Source organism: Plasmodium gonderi, assembly GCF_002157705.1.
Source record: "Plasmodium gonderi DNA, contig: Chr09, whole genome shotgun sequence".
NCBI lineage: Eukaryota > Apicomplexa > Aconoidasida > Haemosporida > Plasmodiidae > Plasmodium > Plasmodium gonderi.
The window spans coordinates 1,848,202-1,869,005 of record NW_021628934.1 but is presented as its reverse complement, the minus strand read 5'-3'; the positions used below and the strand labels follow the sequence as shown (position 1 = coordinate 1,869,005).

Here is a 20,804-nt window from a genome sequence, read left to right as displayed (position 1 = left end):
AATATATCCAACGTGTTTTTTTTTTTTTTTTTTTTCTTCTGGTTGGTTCTACTATATCCTTCTTGTAGTGGTGGTGTTATTTTATGTATTTCTTACAATTCGTCCCATGCGTATATATTTTACTTTGTTTAGCTTTCCACGTGTAGGAAAATGATACATATTATGTTGCAAACAAATGAATAATAAAAACATGCTCTACATAAATTATGATTGAGATGATTAGCTGTCCTTAGGCAATAATGTGTTTGAGAACGTGGAATATTCCCCGTCATTAAGTGGTGGATCGAAGCCTCTTAACGTGAAATGGTATGAGACAAATTACAACTAAAAAAACTTTCCACAAAAAAGAATGATGTGAAGAGGTAGAAAACTAGATAGTTTGAAAAAGAATACAAAAAAAAAAAAATATAAAATAAAAAAATTAAACAAACCCAATTATATCACCACACAAAGAGACAAAAAAAGAAAGATTTCCATTTCTTTATTTTAAACAAAAGGGGAAGTTAAAAATAAATATAAACAATGTGAAATTTTTCTACAAAGAAAAATGAACAATATGAAATGTGTGCTCTTTTTTTTTTTTTTTTTTTTAATTCATCTTCCTTTTTTTATACACACAATGCACAGTTAAGAGATGAAAGTATTTTCCATTATAAAGCAAAATATTTCTAATGTATTAGCTTTTCCATGTGTTGAGAAAAAAAAAAAAAAAAAAAACTCACGATTATCCTATTTGTAAAAAATTACTCAAAATATATTGAATAACCACAGTGAAAATGAGTAGAAATAAGACATAATTTAAAAAGACTCTCGTTAATCATTCGATTGTTTGTTTAGCTGTTCTACAGATTAACATCTTAATCGTTTATCTTATGTCATAATTATTGTTTTTTTCACTTCAAAAACAAATAACCCCCCTATAAAATTTATTTTCACACCTTAAAAATATATATATATATATATATGTATATGTCATAAGACAAAAATGTGTACAAGGCAAAGGTCGAGCAACACATTTTGAAATTCTCACAAAGGTTAATAAAATGATTTGTAAGCATACAGAATGTGCAAAATATGTATATATCTTCACACATTTAGGCACACATTAATTTTCCTAGTAAATGTGCAATTTTCTATCGATATGAATATTCAATAGTTTACAACATCATAATCTGAGGAACATAGAAAATGAAAACTGCCCTTTCACATTTCATATTCTCAGTTAGAACTTGTCAAATGATTAGCACAGAACTGAAGTCATACAAAATAATCCCCTATGGTAACAGTTTTATAATCAAATATTTCTCACATTACTTATTTTATACTTTTTTTTTTTTTTTTTTTTTTTTTACATCATTTTGAAGAGAATGACAATGATGAGTAAGTTCACTTTTTCGCAATCCACGTGTGTATTTCCTGTCTGATAATAATAAATAAAATTTTGCCTAAATTGAAGGATACACATTAATAAATCATATACACTATTGTGTAATCACAAAAAATTGTAGTGCTCTGTGTTCATGTTAGCTATACTTTGCTATGTAATATATTCTACGATTTTATGAATAAAATGATGAATTCATAATATTTCGAAACTTAATTTTTTTTTTTTTTTTTCTCACTTTATTCAAACAAATTAACTGTCAAAGTGCTGAAAGTATTCACGGAAAAAAGTTAAAACAACAAAAAAAAAAAAAAAAAAAGAAATTGATAGGAAATTAATTCGTAGAAAAAAATACCTCGTTAAAATATAACATTATCCTCTAATCATGTTAACTCTTTGATTAAATTTTTTCTTGTACACGCAAAAAAAGGAACATTCTGTTGAGATTCTTTTTTTTTTTTTTTTTTAAGGATCCTTGTTTTATGAAAAAGGACTTATTAAAAAGACAAGTTAATTTTTTTTTTTTTTTTTTAGTGCTAGCTATATATATACATTTTTTTCCAAAATAAACGTCTATTTATTGTAATAATACTCATCATACTGCTTTTCTATGTAATCAGATTTGTCAATGATTTTATTTTGTTCTTTAAGGTGGGTACTATCTTTATTGAGCCCTTCGTAATATTCATCATTTGTATGATGATGTGAATTATTCTGAAGTTTTTTATAACAGTGTTTTTTATGGGGGGGATTATTTTTCCTATAATAAGTATCATACTGTGAGAAATTCCCTCTCTCTATTCTATTTGTATGAAACTGGTTTTTGTTTAACTCTTCTTCTGAAATTTGTTCAACTGAACCGAAAGATAAATTTTCCCCATCGCTTTCGTTACAGTTCATTTTGTATAAATTTTCACTTAATTCATTCTGTTTTTTTACATAATCTTCAGGATACATATTCAAATATGTCTCCTCATCATTAGTTATATATTCACAACAGTCTCTTTTATCATTTTCTTTCACGTTTTTTTTATAACAGTTCTTTCTGGACAACTTTTTTTTTTTCTCATCTCCATGTTGTTCATAATTTGATAATTTATCACATTGATCCATAGAAATATCAGGAATTTTTTTCATATAATTTTGCATTATCTCGTTTTCAGAGTTGAATGAAGATGTATTGTAACAACTATTATCATTCCCTTTGTTGATGTTCTGTTCTTTTGATACGTTGCTACATTGGGATATGGTAGAATACATAGATGTTTCCCCATCGAGGTGATTCACTGTTTTCTTAGATTTTCGGTTGATATTGAATTTATTTATAGATTTTTCTATTCCATGGTTGTTTCTTTCGCTACTTCCAGATGTTATCTGCGACATCACTGAATTGTGTTCCATGGGTATTCTCTCAGATGGGCATTTCTCTGGGATACTCCTCTCAGATAAGATCGACTCCACCGAGCAAATTCTGTACTTCCTTACATTAACCATGGTCTTTTTTTCGTCCCTTGTTTGGTCTAACTCGTCGTAGGAATTATCTTCTTCATCATCACTATGCAATTCACCGTGTTTATAAATGTGATTCCTTGCCTCATTTCCCATATACCCAATATTGCTTAACTTGGCTGTAATTTTATTATCCCCATTTAAGCTATCTACATTTCTTTTCGTTATATCTTTTTTATGGAGTTGTTTTTTTTTGTACTTAAATAAAATTCCCTTGGATGTTGTTTCATCACTTGAGATGGCACTATTGGAGAAACTATTTTTGCGTTTGAGGGATTTTCCCCTTTTGGAGCCCCTGTTTGTAGTAATATTGTTTTTAGAGATCTTAGCAAAAAAACCCGATGTATTATTAAAATCTGATTCGTCTTCATCTGGAAGCAGAATTTTGGATTCCCCCATGCTTAAACCTACTTTATTTCTCATCCTTTTCCCCATATTTTGATTTCCCTTGTGTTTATTATAATCATCCATAACGTATGGTATTGTAGACACCCTAATAACTGAGCGTGGGACTTGTCTTTGTCTTTCTTTTTCCTTTTTATAGGATTGCATAAATCCAGTTATAGGTTTTAAATTTAGCTTATGAAAATCACTTACTGGATTGCTTCTAATTTTAAGCGAGGTTTTACTCTTAAAGTAATTTTTATTCGTTACAGGAATGTATAGATATTCATTTGGTTGAAATTTTGTAAAATATTTACTCGTCGAAGTACTGAATGATCTATTTTTACAAAATTTTCTGTTTTCATAATATTTCTTTTTAATATTTTCTTTATATCTTTCTATATTTGAGAATAGTTTAGATTTTTTTCCCCAATTCCACCACCCTAATTTAATGTTATAACTATCTGTATCGTAATTAATGCAAGGAATTGTTTTTTCTCTTGGTCTATTAATAATCGTTTTAATTGAAATTTTTTCCACATTTTTATCATCATCTCCTTCATGTATTAATTTCTTTTTCACATTTCTACAACTAAATTTGTTTTCTTTCCTTTTCATTTCTACAAATCCTAATTGGTCTCTATTGTACTTGTTTCTTTCTTCTTCATAATTTTTACCTTTATAGATGGGGAAGATGTTTCTATTATTGTTGTGCATAGTTTTATTAATGTTTTCATGATAATATGGCAATTCCACATTTCGGGGATAGAAAATCGGAGAATGTGGAGTAAATCTTGGATATTCATCTTCATATTGTGCATTCCCAAATGGGGTATAACTGGTTGGAAATTTTTCTAAAGATTCATTTTCCCTTTTGATGTTTTCCTTATGAAATAGACCTTTTCTATGCAAATTATTGCCTCTCATTTTATCCTTTTGTTCGTCTAACATTTTAATATTTACTTGAAAATTATTTTTTTTTTCTACTAAAGAATTACTCTCAATTTTGTTGTTTTGATTTCTGTCTTCTGTTATGACTCCCATCAAATTTTTTCCAAAAAAGGAGTTTTTCTTACCACTTCTATTCTCGTTTTTAGGGATAATCTTAATTTTCTTTTTTTCCAACTTATCGGATACTTTTTTTTTATTTTCTTTTTTGTTTCTTTTTTCGTTTTTTCTAATGTTAGAAGTGAGTGGAACTTTTAGTCCAACCTTGAAATGGTTCTTAAAGTTTTCGATAATTTCACCGGAGCAAAATTTTTCTCTTTTGCAACTTCTACACCTCTTGGAGATGTAAAATGGATTAAATTTTGAATTTCCTATTTTTTCAATTTTGTGTTTCTTCACATGGCTCCCCTTGGGGGAAACTCTGTTTTGATCTTCCAACGGATTATCATAAGATTGACCTGAGTTATTATTTCTTTTTCCCTTTAATTTTTCATCAAATATATAACTATTGCACGAATTGGGAAAAAAATTACTCTTGTCCCTATTTCTGTAAGCTGTACTTATATTTTTACCTCTTTTATTTGAAGAGCCACTGTCTCCTTTTGAATATTTCCCCTCTGAATTCTTGTCACATAAAGAAGGGGAATGTTCTAAATATAACTCGTCCCTATCATATAGATTTAATCTCACTTTCGAACAACTCTTCGTTGCTTTCCTCCTTTGGATTGGAGTATCCTTACAATATTGATAAATTGTCAATGGTTTCTTCGGGTTATTCACTGGAATGGAACCTTTTCCCCACCACTTATCAGTGTTACTACTGCCACTATTGTGGAAATTTTTAATGCTGTTATTTAGATTTTTTATTTTTTGCCCCACTTTGAGTTGACTATTTTGAGCTAAATGGGTCCTAGTTTTGGGCACACTTTGCCGTGACCCTTTGATCAGCGATATGTGTTCATTTGAATTTTTTTCACAGAGATCAGCATCACACAACGTCGCCTCATTAAAGGGATGTGCAAATAGTCTAGTGCTTTCCCCGTCTAATGGTGAAGTCTTGCATTTTTTTTCCTTCTTTTCCTTCTTTTCCTGTTTTTCTTGATTTTTTTTTTTTAATTTTCCAGACAAGTCCGAAAAAACAGTTAAATTTTTGCCTTCTCTATTTTGGAAATTTATAATGTGAGCACTGTTGCAAATACAGCTCTTGCGAGATGCGTGCACATGTGCACAGGATTTTTTTTTTTCATTTTTTTTACCATCGCGGAACGTATGCACACTATTTTTTTGATGGTCTTTTTGCAATTTCTTTTCAAAAATGTTTTCTATATTTTTACCTACATTACCATGTACATCCTCAATTTTTTTTTCTTCAATAATGTTTTTTTTTTTGTTCAAATGGTTGGCATAATTCTGACAAATGTTTTCAGCGTCCAGGTCGTCGTTTTCATCTCTTATCTGTTTTACAATTTTGCTATATAGTTCCCTTTCTTTGTCTTTTTTTACAACAAGTTGCCTTTTCTTCATTAAAAAGTCACTTAAAATATTTTTTTCTAAATCATTTAATCTTGTAAATTCGTTTTTTATTTTCTTCAGTTTATTTAATTTTTTCTGCTCAAAATATTCCATCTTAAAAATAGTACTTTTCACAACCCCAATAAGTTCTTCATCCTTTTCTCCTCCTTCTATTGCCCTCAAAATGAAGTACATTAACTTTTTTTTTTTTAAGGAAATTTTATTTAATTTATTACCCTCTACTTTTATACTCCTTTTCAGAATTTCTTTTTTTCTCTTTATTTTATGGATAATATAACGCATATTTCTAGATTCTTCTACACGTGGACAGCCGGGTATTTTCTTCTCATCTAGCATGAAGCAGTTTTTTATCCATATATCTTCAACTTGGCTCAAATATGAGTTGAAATTTTTCTGTGTACAAATTTCGTCCTTATGAAAGTTTCCTATTCCGTTGTATCTGTGCATCTTCTTGTGTGACACATTCCTAATCTTGTTCTTTTTTTCTTCTCTATTTGAGTTCTTTATTTTGATATCATCAATGCAAATGGGAGTGTTTTTCCTATCATGCGATTTTAAGGTGTAATTGTCCTTCGAGATAATGTCTATTTCATTTTGTGACTTGTCAAAAGTTACATTGTGCATGCAAGTGTTTTCATCTTTCACATTTTTTTGCTTCTCAGAACGGTTAGATTTATCACTTTGACTAAAAGTAATGTAATTATCCATATGTGAAAGTTCACCAATAGAAATATTTTCTCTATAACAATGAGTAGAAGAATTTATGCTTCTTTCTTTTTTATCAAATATTTTTCCTTCCGCGCTTGCTAAGGTTCGCAATTGGAGTTCTTCCAATTCGAAACAGCCCCCTGTAAGAGCGTGATTATTCTCAATTTCTGTCTCAAAAAAATTGCCAGAATTACTTTCCTTCAAATTGTCATTTGTTTTGTGATACGAGTCCCTGTCTTCATTTTTAGCAACGCTGAAAACAGTAGTGCTACAATTCCCATTAGGGTGTTCTTCATTTTCATACCTATCCACATTATAATCCATATTTTCGTACACATTGTCATCCAAATTTGCATCCACATTATAATCCATATTTTCGTACACATTGTCATCCAAATTTGCATCCACATTATCATCCAAATTTGCATCCACATTATCATCCAATTGTGCATCCATATTATCATCCAATTGTGCATCCATATTATCATCCAAATTTGCATCCACATTATCATCCAATTGTGCATCCATATTATCATCCAATTGTGCATCCATATTATCATCCAAATTTGCATCCACATTATCATCCAAATTTGCATCCACATTTTTGTTCATATTCGCACCTTCAATATCATCTAGATTAGGTCTAGCAGAAGGTATTTGATCCTCCTTTAAATAGTTTGTGTTTCCCTCACTTCCTTCATTGATCCTGTGTGGTACTCCTATAAAGGTTCTTTCACTCTGAGTTTTGCTATTTTTTTTTAAAAAATCATTTTTGCAATTATTACATATATTCACAAAGCTTTCGTGTTTACTGCAACCACTTCGTCCACACTTCTTCTTAAACATTTCTATTAAACTTGCAAATTCACTTGAAATAATTTCTTGTAACAACAAGCAATGATTGCTTTTGCTATTCCATTTAGTGCTCAGAACTTTTTTGTATTCTCTTAAGATTCCCTTTGCAAATTTTATCTTTTTCAAAAACTCCAAATCGCTACTATTGTCTTCGTGTCTTCTTCTCAGCAAATTATTATAATTTTTTAATAATTTTTTAAAATTGTTATGGTAGTCCATAATACTTTTATCAAGTGGTTCTACGCTGGCATCACCGCTTCTGCTGCTGCTGAGACATTCATGCCCTGAATCAAAATTTGAACTAGTCATTACCATGACATCTTTACGCATAGAATTCCAATTACTGTTTTTATTTCTCTCCATCTTTGTTATTTTGTTACAGTTATTTATTGCATGTCTTTTTATTCCATTTGGAGATGTTTTACAGATATTATCTTTGTTTGATTTGTAATTTCCCTTTATCTCATCATTGAAAACGTGACTGCTAGAGTAATAGTTACATTTGCTTGAAGTATTTCTATTTTTTGATGAAAATGAAAACACACTTTCATCCGAGTGATTTCCACATGTTTCTTCCTCTTTCTCTCCATCTCCGTCTCCCTCTTCTTCTATTCCTTTGATCTGCTCATCAGCTATACTAGGACAATCCATACTATAAGATGAATGCTTATGTAAGCTACTCTGTGTACTACTGGATTTTCTCTCACATTTTAATTTTCCGTGGTGCATAATGGCATTATGAAGATTGCAATTAGTAGACTTTTCGTCAAGCATGACTTTCCCCTCCGTCAATTTTCTGTTTTCCTTTTTTATTTCTTTTTTTTTACATCCATCATTCTGACTCCACGAATTATTTTTCAAATCAAAGTCACTAATTTTATTTTCTTCTAAAAATATATTATTATCCCTTTTTTTTCCACGGGGAAAAATGGGCTCTGCACTCTTATTAATTGGTTCACAACTATTTAAATGAAAAGGGTATTTCCCACATCTTCGAACATTTTTTTTTTTTTCTTCGTCATAAAATTTATCAGACATTCCATTTTCGTTATCAAAATTTTTTCCATTATGTCCTTCAACGGGAATATTTGCATATATTGATTTAATTTCATTTTTTGCAATATCTACGGAAGAATTACCCCTGAAGGTGTCGTGAAAATAACTTGTGTGATTAAGCTTTGGGGAAAAATTATCCGAGTCATAAAATTTGTCTTTATTTTTCTTTCTACCTGATATGAGAGAAGTAAGATTGTTCGTTGTGTTTGATCTCGTTATGTGACTATTCTCATTTTTAATTTTTTCTAATGTATTGACAATGTTAACTGCTTTTCTTGATTTTGTTCGTTTTCCTGAACAGATCAGATTATTTATCCCACTCATATGCGTCGATAGGGCACTTTCTCTTAACAATGTTTTTTTCTTCAATTTTTTGGTTTCCTTTTCTTCGTCTGTTTTTTCATTCATCGATTTTTCACCTTTTCCAATTTTCTGATAATTATCAATTATTCCATTTGCGTAACGCATCCCCTTCTTCTCTTTCAACTCCGTTTTGAACTTACTTTCACACGTTTCACCCATGAGACACTTTTCGACTTTCTCGAGTAAGCCTTTTGCTCTCTTGTCAATCTTCCTATTTTTTTTAATACACGAATTTAACTCAGAAATATTTTTTAGAAATTTTTTATTTTTTTCAATATTGTTTAAAAAGGTTTCAACACTGTCACCATTTTCGTCACACGAGCTATCTGACTTGTTCAAATAAGATGTGCCAAAGATGCTACTGGAATGAAACTTTTTTTCTTTCCCCTTATGATTTATAATGGATTTGTCATATAAATTATCATACCTCATGGAGTTATTGAACATATTTTTGTATTCTATTTCACTACTTTGTGGGTCCATTTTATTTGTAAATATAGAATTCTTCTTAAAGGAATTTTTTTTAAAGGAAGGACTCGAATTATTGTCATCAAAATGAAGTGCATGTAAAAAATTCCTACCACTATGAAGATGTAGTTTTATGCGATCTACTGACGAATCATCATTTGTATTGTAGACATCATTATTGTTATTTGCATATTCTACATACGTTCTACTAATTCTATGTTTTGATTTATTACGTTTTCTTGGTGAACTGTGATCTTTCAATGTTATTTCTTTTTTTTTCTCTCTGAAGTGTGTGTAACAATTTTCATTATTTTTTTTGCAGTTTGAGAAATCAGTATCAATTCTGGGTTCGCCCCCCCCACTTTTAACTAGATTTATTCTATCTTCTCTGCACATATTTAATTTTAAAAGTATTGTATTCATATATTTTTTGTCGTTATTTATACCATGTATGTTTTTTTCATTCCTTGCATTATGTATCCCTAGATTTGCGCTATTCTTCATTCTTCTAGATCTTTGGGATATCTCACTATCTTCAGATTTTTCTCCGAACTCGTCTTCGCGTTTTTCGTCATATTTTGCTTCATATTTTTCGTCACGTTTTGCTTCACAGTTTTCGTCATATTTTGCTTCACATTTTTCGTCATATTTTGCTTCACATTTTTCGTCATATTTTGCTTCACATTTTTCGTCATATTTTGCTTCACATTTTTCGTCATGTTCTTTTTCTAAGTCCTTCCCGCTACTGGAGCCTCCTCCTCTCCCCCTTGGCTTGCTAAAAAAAGGTATGCTTTCATTTTTCTGATAAAAAGAATTTCTTCTTCCTATTTGGTTCCATTCATCCGTCTCGGATGTACTGTACCTACAAAGGTTTAAAATGTTATTTATTCTATTTTCAATGGATGTATAACTGGGTCCCCTTATTTTAGCACCACATATGACAGATGTCTCTAGTTCTATGAGATAATTTCTTATGTCCTTACATCTCCAATTTATTTCCTCTTCAGATAACTTAAATCTGCTGTAATAATTTAACATACATTTAAGCATGTAAATATTTTCATCTATTTTGTGAAACTCACTTTTCACGTATTTAATCTTCCTATTAGGTTTTACAAAATATTCTGACTTGTTCAGAATTTTTAAATAAGAATAAATAAATTCGCAAACTTTTCTATATTTGTTGAAATTGCTTGATATGTATAAAAAATTTAGCTCAAATGGAAAAAAAATTATCCTTGATTCGCTGCCTCTTATGTGATCTAATTTGTATAAATTATATAAGTATTTAATTATGAGGGATTTCGTTTTTATATAATTCAGATTTATGTCCCTTAGACAATAATTATTTTCTTTTATTTTTAAAAAGAACTGAAAAAAATTAGATAAAGAACTTCTCTTCAATGAATACGCCTCTTTGACGTTATTAACTACTATGATGATTATCGAAGAGTTTACTACATCCTCCGTGTTATAATTCAATCTATTGATCCTTTCTGTGTTGAATTCATAAATTTCATATGTAATATTATTGTGCATATTCTTTACCTCTTCATCCATCCCACATTTGCCTTTCCTACTTTTGCGTAATATTTTAAAGATATGCTTTATGTTCTGTGTAGTTAAATACACCTTTTTTACGCTACTTGGGTCCCATTCCCTTGTGCCCTTCTTCTTAGTATAGATCTTGTGATACTTTTCTTCTTTCTTCCTTTGTATAAAATTGTCTACATGAGCACTTTCCGTACAGTTATTGAATTCCTTTTCTGCCAATTTCTGATTCGTTAGACAAGTTTCTCTTGTCAACTTTTCTGAATTGTCAATGCTACAACTTCGACTTTTGTGTTGAACCCTATTCCATTTATATTTTAAAGAGTGTAACTTGGAAGAACTGACATTCTCTTGGTTTATTCTGTAAGTGTTGCTTAACCAACTGTAACCTCCGTTCAAATTCCCTAAGGAGCTGTCAACGTCGATGATATTATTCTGAGGAAGGATGTATCTCTTCAACTTATCATTCACTCTATTTTTGATTATTTCGAAAAAACTAAACTTAATGAGATATTTATAATTGGACTTATCATTATATAGCAAATCGTTAATCAAATATAAAAGAATACCAAAGGGAGTAGTATATCTACCTCCTACAGTAAACATAGCTGAATCCTTTTTTTCATTGCTTAAAATAATAAATAAATTATTTATCCCATCTGAAATATTTTTTATTCTTTTTTTAAGTAAAACATTATAAATTTTCAAATTGGATATATTTTCTCCGAAAACTTTTGTTAAATTTTGTTCTCTTTTCAAGAAATATTTTTCTTCTAGTCTATCATTGTCTAAATTAGACCCAGGCAAAAAACGACCGTAGCATTTAATGCTGTTCATAGCACATGATTCTTTCTTCCCCTCACGTTTTTATTTTATTTTATTTATTTATTTTTTTTTTTTCTCTTTCTTTTTTTGGGTATCTCTTTATCATGTGTGCAAAGTATAGGCTTTTGTGATGAGAAACTTGGTTATATTCAAACTTTTCTATAAACATGTAGAAGTCCTCGTAGAGTGAAATAAACTTTTGAGTTATTCCATTTTTCTTTTTTTTTTTTTTTTTTATCTACAATTTTGTAACATGTTATAACTGGAATGGGTAAAAGAAAGGATTACGAACTTGATGCAAACAGGAAAAAGACAATAGACAAAAAAAGACAAGAAAAAAACAATATAAAACAAATAGTAAAAAAAAAAAAGTTTAATCTTAAAAACAAACTTTCTCAAATAAATTCAAAGAGATAAGCAAATTTCCGTACTTACAAGTGTTTTTCACTCCCCTTTTTATTTCTTCTTCATAAGGGATAACAATTAACAACAGGAAACTCAAAAAGAAATTTTTGTTATATTGCAGACTTTTGCCCTTTATTCGACATGCTCATTGAAAAAACTATAGCAAAAATGGTGAAGCGCTACAAAGACCAAAAACCAATGACAACTAATTTTAAACAAAATCACAGAAAAAAAATTTCTGCGTACAAAGTAAAAATACAAAATAGGTGATTTAATTTTCTTAGCTAAACTGTTATCTAGTAAGACTAAAGCGTGTTTCACTAGTACTTTTTTTTTTTTTTTTTTTTTTTTTTTTCCTTCAACATTTCATCATGATTTTGCCTTATTTTTGCTAACATTCCAACGTTATTGGCCTTTCTTTTTTTTTTTTTGTTAACATATCACCTTATTATTTACCTTTTCTTTTTCACGAATTTTGGCTTTTTTTCTATATTCTTGAATAATATTTTTCCATTACTATACTGACTTAGTTGTTTTCCTTGTACGCCATTGGATTGTAACGTACATTTGGGATTCGAAATTTTTAACTATTTTTGGAGAAGTTTGACATAATCATATTTTGGTTTTACTACTCCATCGCTCTACGCACACATAGACACACAGAAAGGTACCTCATTAGGCATTATACAATTATACACATTCATAAAAAAAAAAAAAAAAAAAAAAAAAAAGACTTGTTTTTCTTTTCTTGCATTTTATTATCCCCATTTTATGTATTTAAGTAGGCAGCTTATTTCTGCAGGCTTACGTAGCTCTCGTGCGTTCCCTTTATGACATCTTTCTTTTTAACTACATCATTTTGACAAACCATCGTTTAATTTTCTATTCACAGAATTCTCAAAATGATCATATGTTGAAAATGAAAAATCATCCCATTGACACACGAAACAGGAATTTACTAGACATATGAACGAAAATGTAAGTGCATAATAAGTAGGAATAAAAGGGGTATACAAATGCACTGGTGTCTGTAAATTTGTCTGCACAAATCTCAACCAGAAAAAGTTGTTACCGTTTTGTTAATGAAAAAAAGGTGACCATCTGAAAGGGAAAACGTGTTACAAACTTATTTGAAAAAAAAAAAAAATCTGTTACATTTTCAAAATAAAATATTTGAGACTTAAAAAGTGTTAAGAAAAAAAAAGAAAAAAAAAAAAAAAATGCTCCATTCCCGTTAGGGCAATTTTCAATCCTGCAATTATATAATTAGATTATTATGTTTTTTTTCATTTTTTTTCTTGGGGCCATTTGGCAACTCTCTCGTAATTATTTCCAAATTTTTTCTCTCAAAGTTAACCTTTGAACTTATTCATGTCAGGTTTTTTTTTTTTTTTTTTTTTTTTTTTTCGCACCCCAGGGACTATATAATTTACGTTTTTACATAACTGAAATCAATCGTGGTTCTTGACGCTAACATCAACATGTCCTCATGATACTAATCCCATATACGTGTCCTTATGTACCTTCTTCCACTGAGAATTCCCTAACACATGATCATATCCTAGCACACATCACAATTTTGTGTATTAATTCCTCTTTTTTTTTCTCAACTCAGTCATGTTTCTATTTTATTTTTCCATTGGCTTTTGATTTTGCCTTCATATATATATATATATAACACCAAAAAAGCATTATTTTTAACACGTCTGCATGTTTCCTTATTTAATGTTTAAGAAAACAAATAAAACAAACACGACAAATGGGATTTTATCTTAAGCAGGAGATTTAATAAAATAAATACATGAATTCATATGCATACAAATAAACCATCAAATGTGAAAAAATTTACGCAAAGAAGCTACACGTGTACACACACGCAAGTACTTCCACAAAGATATGTTTATGCATTGTACTGTAACCAATCTAGTAGGGAAGACAAGAAAGAAAGGGAAAAAAAAACAGAGAAAGGAACAGAGATAGGGACAGAGATAGGGACAGAGAACACAATCCCCACCTCTAGCCAACCCAAGTAATGATAAAAAAAATAATTAATAACCTAAACACATCAAATGAAGAAAAAGATGACGATTTTAGTCACAGCAAAAACATTTTATATTTAATCGAAGGGATAATAACCCATGAAGACTCATATTGGAAATATGCAAATGTATTAAATGAATTAACAACGTTATGTTACGAAGATCCAATACATTTTAGGAAATTCTTTTTTGTAAAAAGTGAAAATGTCGAAGAACGGAAAAAAAACGTGAACCAAATTCTGGATAGAATACTAGTTGTCCTAGAAAAATATGAAGATTCAAGAAGGACATTTATATATGCAGTTGCAAAGTTAGTATTTATCAATGCTTTCAATTTGAATGTCCAAATTTTGCGTATCCTTTGTGGCTTAGGACATAATGAGGAGTATAAGTATGACATATATTCGGTCTTTGAGGAAATAGTGGCTCCAGCCATACTGAATTCGGCTGAGGTGAGCAAGTAATTGCCTGAATGTACATGTGCATATGTTTTTGCGTATCCTTTTTCGCATCCTTTTTCGCATCCTTTTTCGCACCCTTTTTTGCACCCATTTTGTGCATGCGCATGTGTTTGCCCTTGAGCTTGTTCATGTTTGTATATGCACCTCCAACGCTCTGCTGTCACAGGATCATACCATCACCACAAACCCTCACTTTAGTGATACATTTGCCTTATCTATTACTTGTTTCGTGATTTTCCCTACTTTTTTCGTCCCTTAGAAAGAAACGCTGAAGAACATCTTTGAGGGACTACAATACACACCAAGGGATAAGATGGTCGCACACACCTTCAGTAGTTGCATACATAAAGTTATCAAATTGCTGAGAAGCTCCTTTAATGAACATATATTGGAATTTCTTTCCGTTGCGACGTTGGATCGGAAAAATTGTTTAATAGCATATGACGAGGGCCTCCTAAAGGTGAGTTTTCTTTTCTTTTCCTTTTTGTTAAATGTTGCATTTTTGCGAACGTATCGCTGACATTTCATGGTTAAATTATTTTCCCGAGTGTGCACATGAATATGGGCGTGGACACACCACATATAAGTAGATAGCGAGATAATTAGAGGTTCACACATAAGTTTACACCTGCAATCACACATATGCATTTTGCTTCACCTGAAGATCCTTACAACAGAAATAACCAATCGGCAGGAAGACAACTTTGAAGATGCACCAGAATACCTTGAAAAGGTATATCTGATCGTGCAACAACTATGCTGCAACCATTTTAAACATTGCGCAATGCTGGTAAAGGAAAAGATGCATTTAAATTTTTATTTCAAAAAGATTAAAGAAATGATAAATAAGGATTTTATGAAAAATTTTTCCAAAAAAAAATCTATTTTTTGTAATATAATAATTTTTACATTAAGTAATATTTGCAAATCTGATAAGGAAATTTTATACGAATTATGCAACACTCATCACTTCATTGATTTACTTTTAACTGGCATTAAAATGGATATGAGCAATCCATACTTTTTAAGTGCAAGTTTGGCTGGATTATTAATAGTTTTGAAGAATGAAGAAATGTATAAAAACAACATTGAATATATATTAAATAATACTAATAATTTAAAAATAATATTACCTTTTTTATTTGGACAAAAATATAATAGTATGTTAAACTATTACAGTAAATCAGATGAAAATGTGGAAACTTATTTATATGAAGTTGTTAAATATTCCCTTGGTATTTTTGCCTTTTTTTTTATGAAGGGGGTTGATAAGTTTTCAATAAAAGTAAAAAAGGGGTTCGTGGATAGCGGCATTAACTATTACTTGCTCACATGTCTAGGTAAGTTTTTTCTTCCTCTTAGATAGCTATATCGAGGGACGACCTACATTCCCTGTTTGAAGTAATATGGGGAACTTATCAACGGGGTTCTCTCCTATATCATCCATTCATACATCACTCACATCCGAACAATCCATTCATACATCACGCACGTCCAAACGATCCATTCATACATCACTCACGTCCAAACGATCCATTCATACATCACTCACGTCCAAACGATCCATTAATGCACCACTCTTTCAGAAAAGAAGAACGAAGATATTATGATTCGCCTTCTGCGGTGCATCTGCCTAATCCCATTTGAGGACTGCAAATCCATTGAATTTCACAAAATATTTTTCATCCTTCGAGAAAAGGAAGTTACTCTGAACGAAAAATGGAAGGAAATTTACTACTATTGCGTGAAGATATACATAAATGTAGTAAACAATGAAGAAGTAACAAAAATTATTGAATTATACAAATTTGAAGATACCATCACGAATATTTTGCGAATTATGAACCAATTTCTCCGCAGGGCAGTTATTCTGCAAAAAAAAAACGATCTCGTATTGTTAAAAGGGAGAATAAATTCACAGAGGAATCATGGTGAGTATGAAGTTGGAGAAGCAGATGGAGCTGATGAAACAGAACGTGAAGAAAAGACGGATACATACCAAGATAGATACACCAACTTTGATTTGGATACACGAGAAATCGACTTGAATAAAATAACTGTGGAACTATTGATAACATGCTCAAGATGCACCCAATTAAGATTCTTCATGAGAAACAACTCAATCAGCTATTACTACATAAATGCTTTGACAAATGAAGATAGCTTATACAATGAAATAAATATAGACTATGACATTTTAATTGAACGAACGTGGTGTTCTACTATTGATAATATATTCAAAGCGTTAATGAAAAACAATATTTCAAAAAATAAAAAAATATGTTTACGTCTTTTAATTAATGTAGCTGATATATTTAGTGGTTACTTTTATCAGTTCAAAGTACCTTCCAATTGTGATATATTCTATTTATGCACTCTTGAAGAAAAACATTGGAATAAGAAAAAAATTTTACAATATTTTTATAAAATGACTAATGATGACCTTAGTGATTATAAAAAACAACTTAACACATTTTTCAAACACTACATGATGAATTTGCATACCCTATTGGAAGTATTTGTTGAAAAAAATATTTTCACACATTTGAAAAAAGAACAAGAAGAAAATTATTTTCCTGGAGTACTAAAATTTAACAAACTGAAATATGAAAAAAAAATTTCAAAACTAAAGTTAAAAGAAAAGGAAATCAGATCTAAAATTCAACATGAACAAACGGAGAAAAAGGACACTACACCAAGTAACCATCTTACTGAGGAATTACAAAACATAAAAGACAAAAAGAAGAAATTGTTCTTATGGCTACATAATAACAATTTCAAACAGACATTTGACATATCTCTTGTGGATGACGAAATTGAGCTCAATTTTGAGCACATGTTTGAAATTCCCAAAGTGGTGAAAAAAAAAAAAAACATTAAATATATGAGTGGAAATACCTATGGATATAAAAACAACTCTAATGTAACAATTTTGAAAAAGAAGCTATCTGCTCATTCCACGGATGGCTCATTTGAGGATGATCAAAAAAATAACAACATTGGTAAAAATGGGGGAGTAAATGATGAACAAAAAAATATGAATAATAATTTAAACCAAACTGAAGGTGAAATACTAATAAAAACACATGAATCTCACAAAGGTGTGAAACAAAACGGTGAAAATAAATATTATTCTGGCAAGTCCTCTAGCAGTGACCCAACTTACCATATAAACGAATCGTCTGCATCTTCTCTCGTGGAAGAAAATCCAAACGAAAGTATTTTAGACAAAATTGCATGCGAACTTTTATGCTTTAATAAGGAAAAAATATATGATCACAAATGTAACCAGCTGAATATGCTTCTTTTTAACAAAAGAGGAATTTTTGTAAATTATAACAAAGGAAAGGTAAATATAGCTTACATATTGCACACCTTTTTACGAATTTTCTACAGCATAATTATAAATAACACAGATAATAATGAAAATTACACCAGAGTTAAAGAATATTTTTTAAAAAAAAATGTCATAAAATCGCTGATAAATCTTTTAAGTCAATGCAGTTTTTACGACTGTAATGTGTATGCTCATTTTTTCCGTTTATACAGTGAGATTTTAAAACAAAACTTAACAGCAGTTGAATCTATGGATATGTTAATTTTTTACAATATTTTTTCCTACTATTGTAAATTATTAAGTAGGGAATTTGTTAGCAAACTCATCAATGAAGAATATGTATTATCAGATAATGAACAATATTTTTATGCAGAATTTTGTCAACTATTTTATTATTTTACACAAAAAATTATTTATATACAATTTTCACATTACAGTGAAATACAAAAATGGTGTGTAGATTGTTCTCTATTTTTCCTCTTTTACAAAAATAATATTTTACTATTACTATATCTTTTTATATATATAAATAGTGTCCATCATGGGTCTGTATATGCCGCGTATATTTATCACAAGAAAAGCTTTAGCTATATCCATACCATATTTTTTTACACCTTCTTTACAATATCTTACTTGATGTGCTTTTCAAAAAAGTTGAAATATTTTATTTTGTATTTTATAAATTATAAAAAATATATTCACAACGTATTATTCAGGATGTCTATGTTGCATGCACTCTTTCTATATTACAAGTTGATATATCTACGAATAATTTTGCAGAATCAGTTGTCCATTCAAAGATGTGCACCAACACAGGTTTATCACATATCACCGATTATATACCTTCGGGAAAATGGTAAGATTTTAGGAATTTATTACAAAACGGGGCAAAATAAATGACAACTTCTTAATGGTATATATAATGAGTGCGATATACTTCTTCATTTGTCGAAAATATGTAGTTCTCACGAGAAATTATGGACTCGTGGTTTTAGGGCTATTGCTTAAATGTATCCCTTCTTCAGTGATTTCACCAAATCGTCATTTTATTATTATTTTATTTTTTTTTTTTTTACTTTCTCTACCGACTTACCCCACCCCACCCCTCACTTCACTTCTATCTGTACGAAGCTATAGAATGGTATTTCCTGGCAATCGGATTGGATAAATATTATCTTGTATACATACCAGACAATTTGGAAGAAAATATTACAGATGATAAAGACATAAAATTAGTAATACATTCTGAAAAAAAATATGCAGACATAACAAGAATATGTTTGAGTAAGTTGAATGACAACTTTTTCGTTTTTGGTTACATATGTCATGAAAACGGCAAAAGTTATGAGCAATATGACATGTTTATAAGCTTAAATAAACATTTTCGTGATGAAATAATTTCATATTCCCAATTTTTATCTGGGGGTAGTTATCATGCAAAGGTTGATTTGGTACAAGATAATATATTCAAAAATAACTTGGAAAATCACATGAACGTTCAGAACATTATTATTACATCTTTTGCATATATGGAAATAAATCCAAGTGTTTGTACAAAAAGTAAAATAAAAACAGAAGATAAAAGGCAAGACAATCTAAACGGTTATGAAGAATCATATCAATCTGAAATAATTTCCGAATCACATTATAGCGATTTTATTAGTACATACAAGAACGATGAACAAGCACAGAATTCTGATTCTGAATCGAACCCTGAGCAATTCAACATTTTCAGAAGAAATACTAATAACAAGAAAAAAAGAAAATTATTTTTCTTCGTTTTAACAAAAAATCATTTATACATTTTCAAAGTAAATTTTAAAAACTGGTTATGTCTAAGTCCATTTATCGATGAAGAAAAAGATGATATACATCTTTATGTCGAATCGAGCATAGATAGTGCAGACGAAGAATCAGGTACAGGGAAAAAAAAAATTTTTACCAATGAGAAGATATATTTAAATAATTTCCTAGGATTGTGTGTCAATTCAATGAATGATGAAAATATTGTATTTACCAGAAAATGTGCAGTTAGAAATACTATAAAACATGTCTACTCAAGCAACAATACAGAATATACTAATGAACAAATGGTATTGTCTGCCAATGTTACTACAACCGTTCAGACAGATGAACCCAACGACGGTGAACTTGTAAAACATTACCAACATTTTGAACATAACCAGAGGTATCTATCTGCAAACAAATATTTCCTAAAAATTGTGCACAAATACAACAATGAAAATTTAAATAAAATTAAATTTGTAAATAATTATGAAAGTATAATTGCGCTTAACTACAGAGTGAAGCATGGCGAATCAACAGAAAAAAAAATTAAAATTATCATGTTTGATGATTATACAAGGGAACTTTGGAAACGCTCTCTGGCATACTCTCTTAACATTCAAATGACATCCTCGTACGTAAATTCAATAAATGATTAGGGGGAACGAGTCTTATATACTTCTATATTATAACCCTTGCAAATCCGCAACATTTTTCATTCATGAGTTTCATATTAGTGCCATTTTTTCATTTGTTTCATCTCAATATTTCATTTGTAGTTACAAATATTTTTCCATTCCTTAAACTTGTTCCCATTTCATTACAACAGTTTTTGTTTCACTTTACCAACCCTCACTTTTTATACTTTTCTTTTTTCTTCAGGGAGTGGGTGCGAAAATGGACCTAACCATTTTAAATGGATACACAAAAGAAAAAAAAAAAAATAAAATAAAAAAAAATAAGAGGATTCCTTCATCCCTTGAAAAATTTCTCTTATACCTTGTATCAATTATGCCTCTTTTTATTTTAGCCCATTTTCACAAATGAATGTATATTTCACCATTCCAGACATATCCTCATATAATATTAATTAAAGAAAAAAAAAAAAAAAAAAGGAGTTCATTTTTTAAAACTTCCTTAAATTTGTAGAAATGTAAAAATAACTTAAAAAAAAAAAATAATAAATAAAATAA

General features: G+C 29.7%; 2 protein-coding genes across 2 annotated transcripts; one reads left to right on the top strand and one right to left on the bottom strand.

The window, feature by feature from the left end:
- Positions 1-1,957: 1,957 nt before the first annotated feature.
- PGO_093720 (hypothetical protein, conserved) lies at positions 1,958-11,596 on the bottom strand (the record flags this gene model as incomplete). The annotated part of the gene is made up of 1 exon (XM_028687960.1): positions 1,958-11,596. One exon carries the CDS (start codon positions 11,594-11,596, stop codon positions 1,958-1,960), a length of 9,639 nt encoding a protein of 3,212 aa, XP_028543761.1.
- A 2,425-nt stretch (positions 11,597-14,021) lies between these two features.
- On the top strand, positions 14,022-20,518 carry PGO_093710 (hypothetical protein, conserved; the record flags this gene model as incomplete). The annotated part of the gene is made up of 6 exons (XM_028687959.1): positions 14,022-14,480; positions 14,749-14,949; positions 15,154-15,829; positions 16,076-18,682; positions 18,958-20,245; positions 20,494-20,518. The coding sequence occupies 6 exons, from the start codon at positions 14,022-14,024 to the stop codon at positions 20,516-20,518; spliced, it is 5,256 nt and encodes a 1,751-aa protein (XP_028543760.1).
- Positions 20,519-20,804: the final 286 nt, after the last annotated feature.